Here is a 21,531-nt window from a genome sequence, read left to right as displayed (position 1 = left end):
GATCCACCTGAGGTTTTCCTACAAGTTTCCTCACTCAAAACAACACTGATCACAACATCATATTTTAGGGTACTAGATCTAGGAACAAAATTACTCACAACCATTACCAAGCCATTCCAACTTTCAGGCAAAGAACACAAAATCAAGAGAGCCCTAATTTCTTCATTAAAATTGATACCCACAGAAGATAACTGACTAGTAATAGTATTAAACTCATTTAAATGATCTGCAACAAATCCACCTTCTACCATTTCCATATTAAACAAATGCTTCATAAGAAATACCTTGTTTGAAGTGGAGGGCTTTTCATACAATTTTGCTAGGATTTGCATCATTTCTTTTGTCCCCTTCACTTTTGTAATATTAAATGCCACTAATGGTGCCAGGCATAATTGAATGCTTCTAACTAACTTTTTGTCTAAAAGATCACATTCGTCATTTGACATAGATCCCTAATTCTTGGTTTTGCCTTCCAACGACTTCCATAAATCCTTCTAATATAGATAGTCTTCCATTTGCATCTTCCATAACTGAAAGTTCTGCCTAGTAAACCTGTCAACCCTCAACTTACCTTCGTCTACCATTGCTCCCACTCAACCATGAGACTCCCACTCAACTGTGAAACTTTCATGTAGAGGATAATTGAAAAACAAACCTCGCTCTGATACCTCTTGTTAGGATCAAACTACAAATAGAAATAACAATTACATGCAAATATAACCAATATCAGAAAATAATAGATCACACAGAAAGGACACAAGACACCAAGATTTAACATGGTTCACCCAAACCCTGGGCTACATCTACCAAATAGCAAGTGCAATATTTTACGATCTAGTGATTACAACCTGATTACAATCCATAATCCCTTATAGCTAAATACCACTGGAAGAACCAATTTTCTCATCACCTTATGAAACAATCCCTAACCCTAAGCCCTTTTATACAAGTATTTTTGCCACGTTAGGGTTATAATTAGTAATTACATGTCGGCCTTAAATCTCGATAAAAAGGTGCTTTGGGATGATATTGACCTTGATTTGCTTCATGTTTATCAAGAAGCACACAACTCTAATTCATTGGGAAACATCATTAATAAAGGGAATATTAAATTCATACCTAAAGTTGGCGATCGTGAAGAAATTTGCATCTAGAGGCCCATCACCTTGTTGAACGTCTCCTACAAAATCATTGCCAAAGCCATCTCTCTTAAAAATTCAACATTTGCTATCTCAAATTGTTCGACTTGAACAAACTCGTTTCATAAAGTCCCGTTATATCTTGGACAACATCATTGATCTTTGGGAAGGTATGGAGTGGGCTAGGAAATCCAAACAACAAGCCCTATTCTTGAAGATTGATTTCACCAAAGCATATGACCGAATTGAATGACCTTTTATTTTAGCCATGCTTCAAGCTTTGGGTTTCGGCCCAATATTTAATCAATTGGTGTAGATTCTTTTTGGGGATGCCTTTGCTTGCATCACCATTAATGGTCATCAGTCTAAAGCTTTGGGGCTCTTCAGATCTATCCATCAAGGTTGTACTCTTGTAGCTTCTCTCTATGTTTTGGCAACCGAGGGCTTTGGTTATCTGCTGGCCAATGCCAATTCATGAGGGTTGGTGCGTAGTATTTCTTTAACTGAGTCAACCACTCAGTTGGTTAATGGTCATTTTGCAGCTGATTCTTTCCTCACTTTGATTGAGGATGAGGAGAATATTGCCACTGTTTTGTAGTGTTTGGATACTTTTTTCCTTACTTTAGAGTCTGCTATCCAATGGCACAAAACCCTTTGCTACCTAGAATCTTTTTTACTAGGCTCTCACTAGTTGCAACAATATGGGTGGAAATGGGTCCAACATGGTGAAATTTTTAAAATTTTGGGCATTCCCTTTTCTTTTCAAGCATCTCGTGTGGAGTTGTGGAATGTTGTGCTTGCTCAAATTGAGAAGAAATTGGAATATTAGATCACTAAGCCCCTTTCACTTGCAGGAAAGTTTCAAATATGATCCCAAGTACTTGTTGCTACTCATGTGTACTATTCTTCTTGTTGGGCTCCCTCTAAAGCCTTGTACCTTAAGCTTGAATGTCTTCTTAGGGACTTTCTCTAGGCCTCTGATGTCGTGCATCATGGCTTTCATAAAGTTGCCTGGGACTTCTGTTGTTTACCCAAGGATTCTGATGGTCTTGGCTTGCTTTCCACTTGCAAATAGGGAATAGCCCTCTGCACCAAGTGGGTCATACGAGCTCTCACTAGAAATAGGCCCTAGAAAATTTTGTTATTGCACTGCATTTCTTTAGTCTTTCTAGTTAACCGACTGACCTAGAAGGTGATTGGTTTTCAAACCCTTCTTTTGATTTTTGAACCTATTCAGATTTAAGAGCATTTGGAAATCTTGAGAAGCCATCAAACCTTGGCTTTGATGGGTTGGTAATGGATTCAGAGATGGGCTCTCAATGAACCAATAAAACCTTTGGTGGTCACCCTTGTTTGTCACTCAAGGTGTTCCTTTAGCCAAGATTCAAGGTGCAAGTGCTTTGCATTTATTTCACAGGGGTATTAAAACACCTAAAGATTTATTCTCCAGGGTTACTATGAGCCTTCACTCATGGGAGGATCTACAGGTGTAGTTTAGGCTTACCTGTCTAGATTGACATATAATTGATCTTCTAGTTTCTATGGTTCCTCCCAATTTGTTACACAACCTTGGAAGTCACTCATCCTGCCCTTGATGGAAAGATTGAAAATGGTACTCTTCCACTCCAATGACTAGTTATAAGCCTAGGCTGGGGTATCGGTGGCTGGTGCCCCATCTTTTGATGGTTGATAGCCTTAACTAGCATTGACATTTGCACTCTTCGCATAAGACTTGGAGTCCTAGATTTTCCACTATCTGGCATGCCATCACTGAGCCAAATAATGCTCACTTCACCTAGTGTCTCCTTTTCTAGAGTTCTCCTTTGGGTCCTTGGCTCCGACATTTGGGAGTTCTTTATCCTAGATGCCCTTTTTGTGGTTGGACTGAAAGCTTTCTGTATATTTTTTGGTTTTGTAGAAGAGCTCAAAATTATTGGCTCTAGATTTATGATATTTTAAAGCCTTTACATCTACAAGCCTTCACTTGGCATATTGTGGTTATGGCTGATACTCCCAAACTCCCTTTTAGATATGCCTAGATTTGGCATGCTTTTAGAATGGAGATATTGTTTACAATCTGGAAAGATTGCAATATTGTTTTATTCTCTCATAGCTTTCTTGATATTCATGTTGCAATGTACTTTAAAGCACATATGTGTAATAATGTCATGATGCAGATTCAAGTACAAAATAACACAGTTGCACTAGAAGTGGCTCACCTGTAGGAGCTACTTGCTCACTGGGGAAATGTCCCTTGTACAGTTTCTCGAGTGCCTTCAGATGCTTTATCTGATGACTACACTCCTCCTCGCAGTCGCTAGTGAGGCCAAAGTAGTTCTGCTTGCCACTAGTAGACCCCTAGGTTGCAACCTCATTGCCACTCTTCCAGTGGTGGCTTTTGTGGTTGTCGCCGCTTGGCCTCACCTCCTCGGAGGCTTGGCTCGGGTTGGTCCCTGATGGCTTGTCTACTGTTGCTAATGCAGGTTGACCATCTGCTCACCATGACCCCAAGTGGGCTTTCCCTTGGCTGGATTTATCCATTTCTCCTTCCAGGGTTGAGGAAGATAGAGATAATGATGCTGATAAAGATGTTGCTGCTGCTGACAGTTGGGCTCCCCTTGAGCCAACCAATAACCCCAAGGACTTCTGGGGTTCTAATGATAAAGACCCTCCTTCGGCTAGCATTGCTCTTGCAGCCTGAGGGTTTTATTTTTTTTCTTTTATATGTTTTTTGATGAATAGTTGATCTCCAGCCTTGGGCCATTTGAACTTGCGAGGTGATCCTGTATTCCTTCAGCCACTTTTTTATGAATATGTATCTTTAAATTTTAGTTAATGAAAAAGGTCTATTCATCAAAAAAAAAAAAAATCTACATACTAGTATAAATTAGGTACGAGTAGATGGTCCTCCCCCACCTACCACCTTTTGGAAAGTGGGAAAAAGGCCTTTATGCTACATTTGGCCGGTTAGTATGACGATGAAACATCACATCTAAGACGTTGCATTTGAGATGGCCTCCAAATCCATACAACTGTCTCATACCTTTTAATACACATAACTATGCCAACTAGAACTCCTTGTGCTGCAACAAAACCCAAATCCCAAAACCTCGCCTTGCTGTCAATACAAAGCGCGCTCCAACTCATCTATTTAATATCTTCCCTAGACATATCCTGTTACTTTCCCTTCCTCTCCTGACCTTCCCTATATTTAGACATTTTACCTCCTTTGTCTTCATTTCCAAATGGACCTCATTCTCTGTGTCCTCCTCTTGAGCCTTGCACTCACTTTCTCCCAATTTGTTTCTGCTGATTTTTACAACGACTTTGACATCACATGGGGAAATGATCATGCTAAGATACTCAATAATGGCCAACACTTGCAGCTCACTCTCGATCATTTCTCTGGTATATTTTTATTCACCTCTTTTGCTTACTTAATATAGATATATTTTCTTTACAGTATGTGGAACAAATCCCGATCTCCTCCCCTGCCTTTACTGTATTTGAACAGGTTCAGGGTTCCAATCGAACAATGAATACCTCTTCAAAAAAATTGATATGCAAATTAAGCTCATTCTTGGTAACTCTGCCAGAACAATTAATGCTTACTATGTAAGTCTCTTCAATAGATTATTTGACCTAAAGTTAGTAGTGGTTGGTATTTGTATTGTCGTGGGAATTTGAGCATGGCCTAATAAAATGGTTATATTCTGCCGCAACTCTCCTCGCAAGGGGCTACACACGACGAGATAGACTTCGAGTTCCTAGGGAATCTGTCAGGGGATCTGGACATAATGCACACCAATGTGTTCTCTCAGGGAAAAGGCAACTGCAAACAACAATTCTACCTTTGGTTTGACCCCACTGTAGACTTCCACACTTCCTCCTTTGGAACCCCAAGCAAATCATGTGAGTTGATACTAATGTCCACACAACTTCAGATTAACCAGTGAATGCCCCATTTGGCCTAGCCCTCTACTTTTGACATGAGTTTCCTAGTTAATAATGTGTATTTCTGATATTGTGCAAGTTTTTTGTGGATGGAACGCCGGTGAGCGTGTTCAAGAACAAAGAGGATTTGGGCATTGCATATCCGAATAATCAAGCAATGAGAATATATTCAAGCCTCTAGAACGCTGACAAGTGGGTGACTAGAGGCGGTGCAGTGAAGATCAACCGGAGAAAATCACCATTTGTGGCATCTTACACAAATTTGAAAGCAGAGGCATGCTCTGCCTCCTCTGATTGCTCTGTGAATTCATGGTACGATGCAAAGGCATTGGAGTCGAGTGAGCAGCAAAAACTTGAATGTGTGAGGAAGAATTACGTGATATACAATTACTGTTCAGACAAAAAGAGGTTTCCACAGGGATTCCCTTCCGAATGCACTCGCTAGGCATCCAACTAAGATCAGAGGATCAAGCGCCACCAAGTTCCATCAAATTCTTTTATTCTTTCATTTTTTGTTCTTTCATTTTTTGCAATGATTTTTAAGGCCAAGAGGCTTTTTTTTTCCAACGATATGATTCCTATCAATGAAATATACAGTGCATTTGTTATCATTTGTAGAGTTCAAAATTTTTGCAGTTTTTTAGTATTTCGGCAGAGAGGGGGAGGGCGGAGTGGGGATATTGAACTCAGAGTTTTGCCTCTACGCATTTACGTTTAAGTGTCATATTACTGATGCCTCCACCAATAGTAAATGGACGCCCTTATTCTCCCTACAAACTTTACAGTTGACCAATTTTTGAAAAATTGAAAATAGTATGAATATTTTTCCAAAATTTCAACATTTGATCTTCATGATCTACATAGTTTGTAGTCAAAAACAGTAAAAAATTTGGAAAAAAATCACTATGTTTTTGTGAATATGGGAAAAAAAAGTACTTTGTTTAGTCTTTAGTGAATTTAGTGCATTTTGTCTCGAGATTAGCCTCTCCCATAATAAATTTGTCATTGAAGACACCTTTACTCCTACATGTCATTAAGAATAGAATTGCTTAAAGATGCTCAAAGTTCTACTATGTAGTTTGTATGGGACAATCATCATGCTCTCCAAAGCCACTCAAATGAGTCTTTCACGTTTGATCATTTGGGTTTCATTAGTCATCATTAATGGAAACACAATGTTTACTTTACATTTTTTGTTGTATTAATTAAAAATAAAAAACAAATTCACATCGTATTATGATATTTGGGTAGACAATATTTAAGAAACGTGATTGTTAAATTTTCTTTAATAAATTTGTTAAAAAAATCCTCCTCTCTTTACAAGTATGTAAGACTTTTCAATTTATGTATAATCGTATATCAATTTTTGTACAATCATGTTCAATTTATATTGTAGATGTCTATATCTATGTTTATATAGAAGTACTTCTATGTCAGTTTATTATTCTCTAGTCAATAATTAGCATCACTTTTATGTTATGCAAGCATATAGTCTTACACCTTATATGACAATGATATGCTATCTTTATTACAATTATATGTCATTATTCTTGTTCTAGGGGAGTACTATATATAGAACACCTTTGAGAAAACATATAGATCCAAGCAAATCAAAATTTTATTTTTTTAGTGAACTATAGTTCGATATATATTGATTTTGACATTAATTTGGTAGTTTTCTAAGTTTTATTGTATAATTAATCTAATATGTAATTTGAATTGTAAACCTTTTATTATAACATTTCTAATTTTAATATAAAAATCAATCTTTAAATTTTCATATTGCAATTATCTTATTTAGATTATGAACTTTTCCATGTTTATTTGAAGTATATTATTACTAATCTCTTTCAACACAATTTGAAATTTTTTTATAATTTTTAAGTACAAAATAATCATATTGCTCTATTTAATGAATTATAACTTTTATAAACAATATGGTTCTCACTTGAATAGACATTCTAGATGTCATAAGTTGCCATTCTACATGCGTGCACATGCATGTACAAACACATATTTGTCAATTTTTTTAATTCATGTACGATGAATATGCTCAATCGAATGGAGCAATTAACTCCATGCACAATCAAATTAAGTGATTAACTCCATGCACAATCGAACGAAGTGATTAACTCCACGCACAATTGTGGACCATGGTAAACAAATTAACATCAAAGTAATTTCATTGAACACAAATTAAAATATTAATGATGAAGGTCACAAATCTCATAATGAGTACTTTTGGTTTCATGTAATTTTCTCTCCCATATTTTTTTTTAATATGTAAAGTGTTTAGAAATGGTTGTGAGATAGACTAAATTTGATGAATATATGTATAACCACAAGTACTAGAGCAATGCTCCTTGCATGATATTTAGGGCCTTAACTCCTACTTATTTTGTGCCTTATGGTTAAAAGCATGGTCACAGTCAATCTTCTATACAAGATTATGGATTTTAATACCAAGTTTTGAGGATATGGTGATTGTGTTATTTTTCAATGGTCTTGTCCCTCTTGGCCACCCTAAATCTATTCTCATTGATGTGGTTCTCTTAGACCATATACATAATATCAAGAGGGGAAGGGTGCTCTTATTGATCGAAAGCCTATTGATGATAGTACCAATTTTGTTGATGTGTTGTAAACATAATGATCACAATTCTCCTCTTAGTAGTCCTACTTAGACCACTGGAAAATTCTGATGTGTTTATTATTAATCAAGCTTTATGATTTACTAGAAATTTGATGTACTACAAGGTAGGAGAATCACAACAAATAACCACACAATGGAAGATACACAACAATGCAAGATTTGAAGCCAAGTCACAATAATTTATTCATAGATATAACTGATTACATGCAATGTACTAGGGTGTAAGACCTTCCCAATTATGGCCAAATACAAACCAAGTAATAGTTTTGCAAGATCCCTTAAGATCCAATCCAAACCCTAGCTAGTCCAAATCCACACTTTGGTAGAAATCTCCAAGGAAGATCAAAGTGGTACTCATAAGCCCACCAAGCAATCTTCTATTTCTAGAGCCTCAGTTACTAGCCTTTCTCAAAATTCACTCCTCTACCACCTCCTCTTCTCCAAGATGGATGAATAATGACTAAAGACTTCACCACAACCCCTACTTATACCAATCTAAGCCACAAGTTGGCCTAGTATGCTAAAAATTAAACATCCCTTACATTAACTACTTGAAGTGCCACAAGTTGGCCTCCAATATAAATTATATATCAAATGCCTTTAAAGGATCATAATACTTATTAAATACATAAATTAAATAGGTCCACTCAACCCTACCAAAATCCCTTAATCACACAGGATAGCTAACTACCCTAGGATGCTCCTGCATCAAACTCCCTAGGTGCAAAAAGATGTTCTCAGTACCTAGAAGAACATCTTTCGTGATCCAACACATAAATCCCAAATTGGTTCTTCACATAAATGTCCTCAAAGTCTTCAACTTGTACACTCTTTCCCTTGCTCTTCTTCCACTTTTCGATCCTTGGTGTTCCACAAGTTTTCTATCCACACTAATCGCTAACCCTTTCAAAATCTGCCAACTCAACTCAGCTACCAATACTTAGGTTCCTTCTATTGACCTCTTCATTCCACAAATGAATTAGGGAATGCTTCCTACCACCTTTATTAATTGTAAACACATTTTTGACACAATCATGCACAACCTTGCAATCATACTACCAAGGTCTACTAAGAAACACATGACAATTGTTCATGTCCACAATATCACACAACACTTGATCCTTACACTACCAAATCTGGAAATCAACAAGGCACTACTCGCTCACTTCCAACGCATTCTCACCTCACAACTAGCTAATCCTATAAGGATAAGGATGTCTCACTCTCTTCAAACCAAGTTTTTGAACCATCTCCTTAGCAATAAGGTTATCGGTACTACCACCATCTACAATCACATTGCAGATTTTACCACTAGACTTCCAACGAGTCCTGAACAAATTACTCCTCTAACAAGATTCTAGTGTCCTCTAACCAACCAATACTCGCTGAGCCAATAAAATTTCTCCTTGCTCAGGTTCATGGTCTTCAACCTTATTCACAACAACTTTCCTATCACCAGCCTTTTGCAAAGACTCATAAGCTCTATGTCCTTCTTCATGACATCTAAAACAAGTACTCTTAAACTCACCTCTACCTATCCTTCTCTTCTAATCAACAGGTTTTGGTTCATCTTCTATTCTTGGTTTAGCCTTTGCCAAGTAGTCCCACTTCTCCTTCCCTCGAGAGCTACCTTGATTCTTTCTCTTCAACTTCTCCTTTTCTTTGAAAGCATACTGATAGGCATCCTCAACTGATGAAATATTCAACATACCAATCTCATCTTGAATACTGAATCTCAAACCATTAATGTACCAAGCTACCTTTTCCTTTGACAATTCTCTGTGCTCAGACCGAATAGTCAATTTATAGAACTCCTCAGTATAATCTTTCACAGACATATCTTTTTGTTTTAGACTTTACAACCTCTTAAACAACTCAAGTTCACAATCAATAGGAACAAACTTACCCTTCAAATTAGTCACCATCAACCTCCATCTAGTGATCTTCATTTCACCGTCTTCTTCTCTATCTCACTGCAGTTCTTTCCACCAAAGAGCAGCATGTCCCTTTAGCTTAGTTTGTTCCAACCTTACTTTGAGTGGATCCTCAATATAGTCAAGCTCAAAGTAGTCTTCCAGTTCACCAATCCAATCAATCAGGTCTTCAAGATTCAAAGTACTTGAAAAATTAGAAACATCCATCTTATGCTTCAACTATAACTAAGATCCAAGGCAAGCAAATTGACCAACCCTATTTCCCACAGGTCCCTCCATATGATCAATTCTAGCCTCACCACTCAATCCAACAAATTGAAAGTCTTCAATAGCTTCCTCATAACCATCTTTGGTACCCATATGCTTAGGTACACCACTTATAGCACTTATGATCTCAGCAATCATATCACTCTTCATCAACACCATCTCAGATCTGAAAGTGGCTTTAACCTCCTCTATTTCAGATCTAAAAAATGCTTTAACCTTCTCTGAGATCCTTTCTTCCACAACATCACTAAGATCATCAATCTCCTTAAGGTCCAGTCTTATTATAGGAATCTTCCAATATTTTCACAAACCCTAATAAATCCACTTCATAAGACCTTGTGCAAAGTGCCTCACATTCAGTGATTTGTCTACATGCTTAGGAACTCTCGCTTTGATACCACTTGATGTAGTCTAAGGTAGGAGAATCCTTAAAGGAGATGTCCTAGCCCCCAAAAAATAACCACACAACGAAAGATAAATAACAATGCCAGATTTGAAGCCATGTCACAATAATTTATTCATAGATATAACTGATTACGTGTAATGTGTTGGGCTATAAGGCCTTCCCAATTATGGCCAAATACAAAGCAAGTAATAGTTCTAAAAGGTCCCTTAATATCCAATTCAAACCCTAGCTAGTCTACAACCATACTCTAGTAGAAATCTCCAAGGAGGATCCAATTAGTACTCGCGAGCCCAACAAGCAATCTCCTTGTTTCCCAAGCCTTAGCTATTAGCTTTTCTCAAAATTCTCTCCTCTACCACCTCTTCTCCAAGATGGATGAATAATGACTAAAGACTTCACCATAACCCCTACTTATACCAATCTAAGCCAAAAGTCAGCCTAGTATGCTACAAATTAATTATCCCTTACATTAACTACTTGAAGAGCCACAAGTCGGCCTCCAACATAAATTAAATACCAAATGCCTTTAAAGGCTTACAACACTTATTAAATACATCAAAATTAATTACCCAAGACCCAAATAGGTCTACTCAACCCCATCAAAATCCCTTAATCATGCAGGATAGCCAACTACCCCAAGATGCTCCTGCATCAAAATTTATTCATGATCAACATTGATTAATCTTTGTGCTTTAAAAATATAACTTTGTCTGCTCATCACTTTTTACCAATATTATATATCTATTCTCTTGTTGATAAATAAATAGAAATATAGATCCTATTTATTAAAAAAATATAAATAAAATATAAATGAGGTCAACATCCAAGACACCACATAAGATCCTAGAAACTACACCATAATTATGGAATATTAACCATTTAGGGATCCATGCCAGTTGTACACAACATTACTCTTCTAGTTGGAACTTTGCCCACAACAAAATCTAAAGCCTTTATCTCTTTCCAAATTCAAACTGTGCTCCAACTCAATTGAAAATTTTCTTGGTACTTTCCATTCCTACTCTACCTTGCTTATATGTAAGTCCCATTCATTATCTTTTACAATCAACATTCATGACATCCTTGCATCTCGATATCACTATTCTCGTATAGCTTTCTAGTGTTGTAATGAGTTCCCAATGGATCTATTTTTAAGTTTACTCCTTTGATTTCTCTATTAATTCATGGTACACATCAAAAAATTTACTATTGAAGACACTTATAATTATACTAAAGGCATTTTCCATATGAAATAGAGGACCTAAATTTTTGAAATCAATGGTCAACAAATGATGAGAAGAACAGATGGCCATTGATTTGTTATTGGGCATAGGATTTGGCATAGTTTTGTTCCACTGTTACTGGAATTAATTCTAATTGAACTTGACATTTTAAGCCATGCTTCATAAGCCAGAGGTTAAGGTCTATTAAAAATGATATTGTCAAATTTTTGTACTTAACTACAAAAAATAGTCCAAAATGCATCCAACAATGTTCCTTAGAAAATCCAACCTATCAGTGGAAAGAGAAAAAGTTTTCACTACTTTTCTATATCATTGTTGGCTGCATTATGTACCATGTGAATGGCCTTAGCATTAGCACAAGAATCAATATTGGCATTCACATGATCTTTCATTTCATTTCCAGCTTAGTGGCTTTATCATTAGCCCATAAAATCACCTTTCTTTTTAACAGATAATATGGTGCCTTGATTTATTTTATTTTATTTGTTATAGCTTGTATTTTAGTTGAGTAGGTGACAGATGTTGATGAATGTAGATACTATTTTACAATTTTTTAGTTCCTTTCTTATACAAGGTAGGAAACTAATGATTTTAGTTGACCCCAAATCTATTTTATTTTTTTGCTAATCAAGCAACATATTTATGAGTTTAAAAGGTTAGATTTAAACATATAATTATTAGATATTATTTTCAATTTTTTGATTGGCTAAAAATAAATTTTGTAAGGGTTAAATACATTTTCCCAAAATTAAAAATGGGGAAAAAATGCAAGAAGACATGCAATGATAATAATGATTTATTTATTGTCCATTAAAGAGGTGTAGGTGTAGGACATCAATAGTAATTAGTAAGCAATTTGGAGGACCATCGACATGAGGGACTAGGAATCACATCGCCTTGTCAATTTACTTAGTGACATTGTGGTTGGGATTTTAGTAGGCTATAAGTTAATAGTTTCAGTAGGCTACGATTTAGTATATTTTGTTCATTCCAAAATTGTCAGTGTATACTAGCAAACTGTGGAGCTTTAGCATTGTACAACTTTTGCACTGTGTAGGTATATACAATTTTTTTTTTCAAATTGTGCAAACATGCAAAGCATAAACTCTCTTCTAGGAGTTAGGGTTTTAATTTATTATATGCACTCACTCTTTTAGGAGTGTTTTTTGTAGATTTTTTTGGGATATAAGACTATTTTGGGCTTGAAAAATCTTTGGCAACATAGGTTTAAGTGCAGTAATTACATCTTTCCATAGTTGTTTCTGTAATGATTTGTTCACCATACTTAGACATTTCTTTTATTCTATATACTTTTAAGCTTTGAATAAAGGTTTGTGGAAACCATTTTTGGGTTTCACATCACATGATTATCTTTATTCTTGTTGTTTCTTCTTCTTAAAGAAAAACCCTCAGCTATAAGATCTTCAACTGAAGAGGTTTTCAAGTTGGAAGGCATTGCCTTGAACAATCTTTCATTAGTATTATTGGTAATATTGGTGCAAAGTTAATACTATTTTTTCTTTGTGATGTTGAAGTCGCACTCCTTATTTTCTCGCCTTCGAGAAATCTGTATGAGTTTGGTATCCCCAAGCAAGGAATCCTTATTTGCACCTATTTGTTCTACATGATTTTAGAGTCAAAATATTATTGGAAGTTGTTTTCAATGGTTCACAATTCTTCATTTCTAGAAATAGAAAATCACACAAATAAATAGATATATCATGTTAATGAACACCATCTTTGAAAGCTGGAGAAAAAATGGTTAGATTCTCACCATGCATTATAGCTCATTTAAAGAGAACTTTTCTTACTCCCCAACCATAATTTACCACCTCTAAACAAGAAGGTGGAGATATAGTCCACCATCTCATTAGAAAGTATGGTTGATCACACTTTGTATTTTTGTTTGTGGCTTCTCTCATAAAGTAATTTAGTACATGATTTCATATGTGAATAAAGAAAAGCACAAACTAATAACAATATGAAATTGAAGTATCTAAATATTATTCTATTGTATTGAAAAATGAAACATTGGAGATAGCTACACATATGTTTATAACTCGCAACTTGATCACTACTCTCATTTCTTTAGAAGGTAGGGACTCCATCTCTACAAGGGCACTTGTTGCTTAGAATAAGATATATCAAAGATATTGATAAATTAGTATACTTGGCTAAAATGTCTAGAAGCACACTTTAAGAAATAGTTCAAAAATAGAAGTACAAAATTAGTTCAAAACACGTGTTACCATATCACTCTATTAGAGGAGAGGACCTAGTCTTTGATCAACCCAACTTGCACTTCTCAATATCATATGTGGAAATTTCAAATCACTCCCAATTCTTTATCGAAGCTTCTAGATATCATCAAATATGATGCCACATCAACATGTTTTTTTGTTAATATGTCCACAACAACTCAAAAAGAAGAATGTTCATGTAAAAGGGATACCTAATCTTATATAGTTGATATAACAAGACATAATTGATTACTTTTAGAAACTAAGATTTTTTTTTAATTATCATCAACATTAACAACTTTAGAATTACAACCATTGATATAATTTATTTATTATCGAAATGCACTTAAGATAGGGGATCCTCTATTAATCATGATATGTTAAATGTTTCTTTATTATATTATAAAAGGTAAAGAAAAGGTTCTTAAGGATGACCACCATATAACTAGTGATTGTAGCTAAGGTGGTGCGATGGGTACGTTAAACATATATTAAAGGTCAATTTAGAAAAATATTTGGTTTATTTATTTGGATAATAACACATATAGATCTACTTATGTTTGAGCTAATTCATTACTCCAATAACCAAAATAATTTTATTTAGAGTTTTCATTAGTCATATTGTTATTTGAAGTTTATTTAGTTTAAAGCATACACACATATTGGGCTTGTTTGGACTATGGAATATTTGAGCTATTATCATTTTAAGCTTTAAGGGTTTAATATGGATGAATCGAAGCAAATGAGATCAAGGCATGGAAAGAAAAACTTTTCTATTTTTACTACTATCCATCATAAACCTTAATTAAATTTAATGAAACTTATCAATGTAGAAGATAATCATGCTCCATTATCATAATCATTAACCTTGAATCTTATTGCAAATATTAAACCATGTTCTTAACAATAATTGTAATATTATATAAAATTAAAACCCATACTATAAATACACGTCTAGCTTTGACATAAATTCAAACCATTATCATACGTTTAATAAAAGCCCTAAATTTAACCATAAAATTAGCTCTATCCCTAAAAGAAAACCTCAACCTAATCTTAAACATAATTGTAACCCTAACCACAATAGCAAGCACAATGTAGGACCTTACCCTAGCAATGTCTACAATACTAACCCTATACATAAAGATCTTGTTTACATATGGTCAAGTGTAGAAGTTTGGTGAACACTATTATTTCTTTTTTAACACAAGTGCTAGTAGTGGTTTGTATTTTCCCTAAGTTACAACAAATTCATCAAGTAAAATATAAAAGAGTGAAATAATCATTATATGATAGATACTATTAGTAAATAATTATGAAAGCTTAAGGAATATTGAATTAATAAAAAAATAGTTACTTGTATTTTATTCAAATTATTATTTTATTTATTTTTAACTTTTCTAAATAAAAAGACGGAGAACACCGAATACTAATTGAAAACTTCATTTTTAATAATATTTAGATATTTATTTAAATTTGGTGAACCAAGCTAATTTTGTTCATAGATGTGGAAGTGTGGTATATTATGTCCTTGAATTAGTACAATATTTGTTTAAAAGGATAATGGACAATTAGGTTTTTATTTAGCATTTGATTATAATTAAAATGTTAAAAATATCAATAGATTTAGATGTGTATTTATTTTATATTAAATTAATCATTAAGGGAAAGAATAATAAATATTGTATATGTTTGAAATGAATTAAGAGGTTACTTACAACATTTTAGCTGGAAAAATGTAATATGGGGCTCCTCCCAAAAAAGGGCTCGTATAATACAAATTGAATTGAGCCAATCATCTTGGAGATAAATAAATTGTTTAATAGATTTAATTAATAAATAAATACGAAAGCTTTTGAAATTAATTACTAGTGATTGATACATAACAATATATAATAATATAATTATTGTGTTACTTGTACAGAAGTGAATGCAATAGTGAAAATACAATAAGATAAAAGAAAAATGAGATTATGTATCACAATTATTGCAACATACGCTAATACACACCAAGGAGGAGAGATAGGGTAAAGAGTGAATGTTTATTACAAGTGATCAAATTAAATCAATTTTCATACATAGAGTTAAGTAGATTAGATTGATTCACCTAAAATGAATCATTAAAAATACAATGACCATAAAATCATTAAAATCATCAATAATTTAGTGGCCTATAATTTAAAAATTAGCAAACATTTGGCTTCAATGAAAATGAATCACCTATTTAATAATTGTATGGCCTATAATCTAAAATTAGAATGAATCACCAATTTAATTAAAATAATAACCAAACAAGTGTTTAATGTTATTTGATTGAATTGACATATTTTTATTTCAAATTCTAATAGATTAAAGTAGTAGACGAGAGATAATTAATGCAAGTGGAATGGTAAGTTTGAGAAAATATTTAATATCATGAAAAGCCTCCCATGAAAAGTGTATGTAGGTGAAGTATTAATATATGGTTAAAGAAGTATGGCGTTGAACCAATAGGAAATGTTGTTTGTCAAGGCAACCCCTTTATTTCCTAATCCACTTTTCTATACCAGAACCCAGCACATGGGAACATGGAAACACAAAGAAATTGTAGAGCATAGCATCATGGGAAAGACAATACTCTGTGATATTGGAGAAATCTCACAACGAGGTTGAAGAGCTGCACAACCAAACAAACTGGAATTAATATCAAAGGGTTCTATCCAAATGCAATTAGAATGTTGTTCATTGTATGCCCACACAACAAGCGGTAGGTTCACACAAAAAAGGACAACAAATGCTCCCTGTGCATGGATCCAAAGCTGATGGTGTTGTTTTGCCCCATAGGCATGCCCACATAATGTTTCCAATCTATTTCCCATTCCCATCTATAGAAAGAGGACAAAATAGTTGGTATTCCATGCAATGGACTCATGGATTTCTTTTTAAAAAAATCTTCACTTCTGTGAATACACTTACTATGTTTGGGGTCAATTCAGTGTGTACTTACTAGCATTATTCATTCTGAATCTACTTCCACCGCAGTTTAAACATAATACAACTGCCTTCTTCATCCTCAAATTGGGTATTTATGCCATTGATCTATGTCTGCAAGTGGCAATATAAATTTGTCAAGACAAATGCATGTGTCTGAAATTATACTCAGCCATTTCTATTTTCTCACTTGCACACAATCTAAGTAAAACTATTGTTAGTGCAAAGATAGGAAACATAAGATTGTCGTGTCAACCTTTTGTTAAAGTTGAATTTGTACAGGAGAGTGAGTTTTTTTGCGTCAACGAAGTTCTCCTTCACATGCCAATATAGTCAATCAATCACAAGATACCAATGATGTAATGGACACCCCTGGATGTCCCAAAAAAACTAAACCAAATTGTTGAAAGGAATTATGTCAAACAGTTTGCATTCAACTTCTTATTTCTCCGTTTAATGTTTTAAACCCCTTATAACTCCAGAAATCAAACGTTTATTTGTTTGTCGTGTTTGTGCATGGAATTGGTATCATACAACATAAACAAGAAAAAAACTACAATAATATGCAAAGTGGAAATGAACTACAACCAAATAAATGTTATTTTCAGAATTCATAAAACCAAATACATGCCAGATTTATCAACTCACTAATTACTTCAGCATTATTGACATAATACTCCAGCCCATGCTTTCAAACTTGCTGCTACAGTACTTTGTCCTTCAATCAGTCCACTACCTTTGTTATATCATTCTCTCAAAGCGGCATAAGCGTCGGACAAGTAGTGAAGAAGATATGAGCAAAATACCAAATCCGCCTGTAGCCGAAAATGCAACTAAACTGCCTAATAATGAAGCAAATAAGAAAGAATTCCAAAGGCCAAACCCCAAGGGAATGACGTCTAGAATGTTACAAGAGAGGATAGACGTCCTCAAATGCCAAGAACGGAGCTGCAACTCACACACCAATTTCTTCTCATATTCAACCTGTCTAATGAAGCCACAAATGCTTCCTTTTATTCTATTCCCAAGGGTCCGCTCAACTCATATGGGCAATGTGGGATAAAAGATGTGTAATATAAAACATATATTAAAATACCCCTTATGTCTCCCTTGGGTACACATCACCATAAAATAAATATTAAAGTAACACTTTAATATTTTACAATTAAATTAAACGTTACTTTAATAAAACTTCAGGCATTAAAATGTATTAGCAATCGGACTCCGAATAATGCGAGTGATAGCTCATTGGAAAGCTCTCACCGAGGAGTATCGAATCCAATCACCAAAATTGACCTGCACTGTGTCCTGCCGACTTACTAAAAATAGTAAGTATGCCTGAAACTGAGTAAATCAACTTCGTTTTGGCCCAAATTGGAAATGACTAGGCCAAAACACTCCAAGATCTCATTAAACCCTTCGTTAGCCCTCGGGCCCATGTAGAACAAGGCTAACACACACACACTTGGTCAACTGCTAAAATGGGGACATTACAAATGAATGAGCAAATCAATCAGTATTTTTCAATACTAAATGCAATTCTAGAACTTGGAAACGTATAGAAGTCGAACTTACCAACAATAGACTTTGAAGAGTGCAGCCAAGAATGTCCAAAGACCAAATGATTGCAATCGTCTAGCAACATAATGCTATCAAAGACTCTCAGCGAATTTAAGTTTGGTGGTGCACTCTTGTCTCCTCTGAAATTCGCTATGTCATTCAACAGTACTGAGGCATCACAACCCTACAATCAGAAATTAAAAAAAGGTTACAAGGCAATCCAGTCCAACAGTCAAAATATAAATATAGTCATAATCGATTCAGCAATAAAATGAAAAGGACCTCATGAGCAGTAATGGTACCTTGAAGCCAAAAGTGCATTGTAGACTCTACACAAATGGGAACTGCAGGTTACAATCTTCCCTTTCTTTGCAATTGTGTATCAAAAGAATTATAGACTGCACCAAAAATTTGTGGGCAATTAGGAATCAACTACAATAGCACATACGGTTACAAATTTTGTGGCAAGTGTGACAGACATGCGGGTTGATTGCTTCAGTGAAAGCTTTAAATGGCAGGTCAGCAACCGGTTACCAATATTCGTATTGAGACGTCTGTATGTGTAACTTCATTTGTAGGGCCCATTTACCGTTGCACCAAAAGCCATGACTATTAGTGAACATGAAACACCACATAATTAACCACCTGTGGGCAGGGGAGCGCGTCGCATCACCCAACAATTTGTACATAAGAAATTGAGATTATTTGGATATTAGGATGAATGACTCTCCATTTGTCATAGCCACGTCTTCTACATGGAGTTGGACTAATTGTCCTCATCATTAACGACACCTTTGCATATCTGTGCGTATCTTGCCGCAAATCATATTAGTCCGTCTGACACGTGGATATTGCCAATCTTGTGCACAAACCAAAATAGACTTCTATGTTCAATAAATCTCATTAGCTGAATGGAGTTTAAAGATCTCACGATCAATAACAATTCAATCGTTTTGCATTGCTTCTTAGCAAATACGTACCGTCAATGGAATTTTGAAGTTGGAATACTTCAGTATAGGGACGCCTTTGGCGTAATTAAACAAACGGCCCACAATTAAAAGAATTTGAAATTCTTTAAGGGCCTGTTTGGTTGCTGGAATACAACCGGAATAGGAATAGGAAATTAGAATATGATTTGTATTCTTTGTTTGGTTCGTGGAATAGGAATAGGGAATAGGAATACGTATTCTCATTTTAGCCCCAAAATGAGCTTTTGTCCATTCCAAAAAATACCTGTAATTGGAATTGCTATTCTTGCATTCATTTTAACTTTTTCAAATTTAATTAAATTTTTAAATTTGCTTTGACCTGGGGTGAGCGCTGGAACTTTGTTTTCAATATTTTCAAATATTTCAACGATTTTCCAATGGCACCGATTGCATCTTCAGAAATATTTTCAAATGGCGCCGATTGCAAGTTAACCCTATTCCAATTTAAGCTTGCATAACCAAACAAGGGATAAACAAGATTGGATTGCATTTTTCCATTCCTATTCTTCATTCTCCATTCTCATTCAAATTTTCTATTCTAATTCTGAATTCCTACGCTTGCAACCAAACGGACCCTAAATGGTAAGAAATGAACATTGAGATACATATTCAATTGACTGGGATCCAATCGTTACAAATAAAGCCTCCTGGCTTGAAAATCGCTTTTACAAAATAAAAGAATAAAAGAATTTGAATTAAAGAATCTTGTGAAAATTGTCCAAAGTTGATCTTTTGAACTCAGGGGAAACCCTAGCGACTGCATTCAGCAGGAAATCCTTGTGGAAACCTTTTACTGTCCGAACAGTAATCGTAAATCATGTAATTCTTCCTCACCCATTCCAGTTTCTGCTGCTCGCTGGATTCCAACGCCTCTGCAGCGTACCATGAATTCACTGAGCAATCAGAGGAGGCAGAGCATGTCTCTGCTTTGAAATTTGCGTAAGACGCCACAAATGGGCATTTGCTCCAGTCGATCTTCACTGCGCCGCCTCTGGTCGCCCACTCGTCTGCGTTCCAGAGACTCGAATATATTCTCATCGCTTGATTCTTCGGATATGCAACGCCCAAATCCTCGTTGTTCTTGAAAACTCTCACCGGAGTTCCATCCACAGAAAACCTGCACAATATCAGAAATGCACATTATTATCTACAGCAATGATGTTAAAAGCACAAGGGCAAAGCCAAAGAGGGCATCTAATATCTGATTTGAAGTTGCAGGGACACTATCAACTCACATGATTTGTTGGGGATTCCAGAGCAAAGAGTAAGTATGGAAGTCTGCAGTGGGGTCAAACCAGAGGTAGAATTGTTGTTCCCGATTGCCTTTTCCTTGGGAAAAGACATTGGTGTGCATAATATAGGGATCTCCAGACAGGTTTCCCAAGAATTCAAAGTCTATTTCATCGTGTGTAGTCCCTTGTGAGGAGAGCTGCAGCAGAACATGAACATTTTATTAGGCCATGCTCAAATTTCCACAACAAAATACTGAACTACTACATTTCAGTCCTACAAAGTAAATTGAAGAGAGAGACTTACATAGTATGCAGTAACAGTGCCGGCGGAGTTACCAGGAACAAGCTTGATCTGCATATCAATTTTCCCGAAGAGATATTCATTCTTGGATTGGAACCCTGAACCTGCTTTCATACAGCAGAGGCAGGGGAGGAGATAAGAATCAGTTCCACAGACTATAAAGAGAACACACACGTGTGAAGTAAGCAAGTGAGATGAATAAACATACCTGAGGACTGATCGAGAGTGAGCTGCAAGTGTTGGCCATTGTCGAGTATCTTAGCGCGATCATTTCCCCATGTGATGTCAAAGTCGTTGTAAAAATCAGCAGAAACAAGGTGGGAGAATGCGAGTGCAAGGCTTAAGAGGAGGACACACGGTAACAGCTCCATTGGAAATTAAAGGAAAGAGTGCAAAATGTAGGAATAGTGATAGAGGTAACGATGATGTGAATGTTGGGTTGCAGAGAATATCGAAGGGGTTTTATATAGACGGGATCAAGGAAAGGGACGGAAAGGGGAAAGAAAGTTCCCCCAAATTTGTTTATTGGATGAGTTGGAGCGCAGTTGCTTTTCCCAGCGCGACAAGGTTTTGTGCTTTCGTTGGACGCGGAGTTCCAGCTGGTAATTTTGCGCATTATGAAAGAGCTGTATTCCATTAACC

General features: G+C 35.4%; 1 protein-coding gene and 1 pseudogene across 2 annotated transcripts; one reads left to right on the top strand and one right to left on the bottom strand.

The window, feature by feature from the left end:
- The first annotated feature begins 4,382 nt into the window (after positions 1-4,382).
- LOC149564106 (xyloglucan endotransglucosylase/hydrolase 2-like) lies at positions 4,383-5,550 on the top strand (annotated as a pseudogene). Its single transcript, XR_016363588.1, has 4 exons — positions 4,383-4,547; positions 4,654-4,754; positions 4,862-5,055; positions 5,173-5,550. The product of XR_016363588.1 is annotated as a xyloglucan endotransglucosylase/hydrolase 2-like (transcript).
- Positions 5,551-19,932: 14,382 nt separating this feature from the next.
- LOC149564105 (xyloglucan endotransglucosylase/hydrolase 2-like) lies at positions 19,933-21,325 on the bottom strand. Its single transcript, XM_089827185.1, has 4 exons — positions 21,098-21,325; positions 20,893-20,993; positions 20,592-20,785; positions 19,933-20,473 (listed from the first exon to the last, which is right to left on the bottom strand). Exons 1-4 carry the CDS (start codon positions 21,258-21,260, stop codon positions 20,107-20,109), a joined length of 825 nt encoding a protein of 274 aa, XP_089683311.1. The 5' UTR covers positions 21,261-21,325; the 3' UTR covers positions 19,933-20,106.
- Positions 21,326-21,531: the final 206 nt, after the last annotated feature.

Source organism: Cupressus sempervirens, chromosome 4 (assembly GCF_028749045.1).
Source record: "Cupressus sempervirens isolate cs-2001-9-10 chromosome 4, ASM2874904v1, whole genome shotgun sequence".
NCBI classification, from domain to species: Eukaryota; Viridiplantae; Streptophyta; class Pinopsida; order Cupressales; family Cupressaceae; genus Cupressus; species Cupressus sempervirens.
This window is presented reverse-complemented; position numbering and strand designations above follow the sequence as displayed.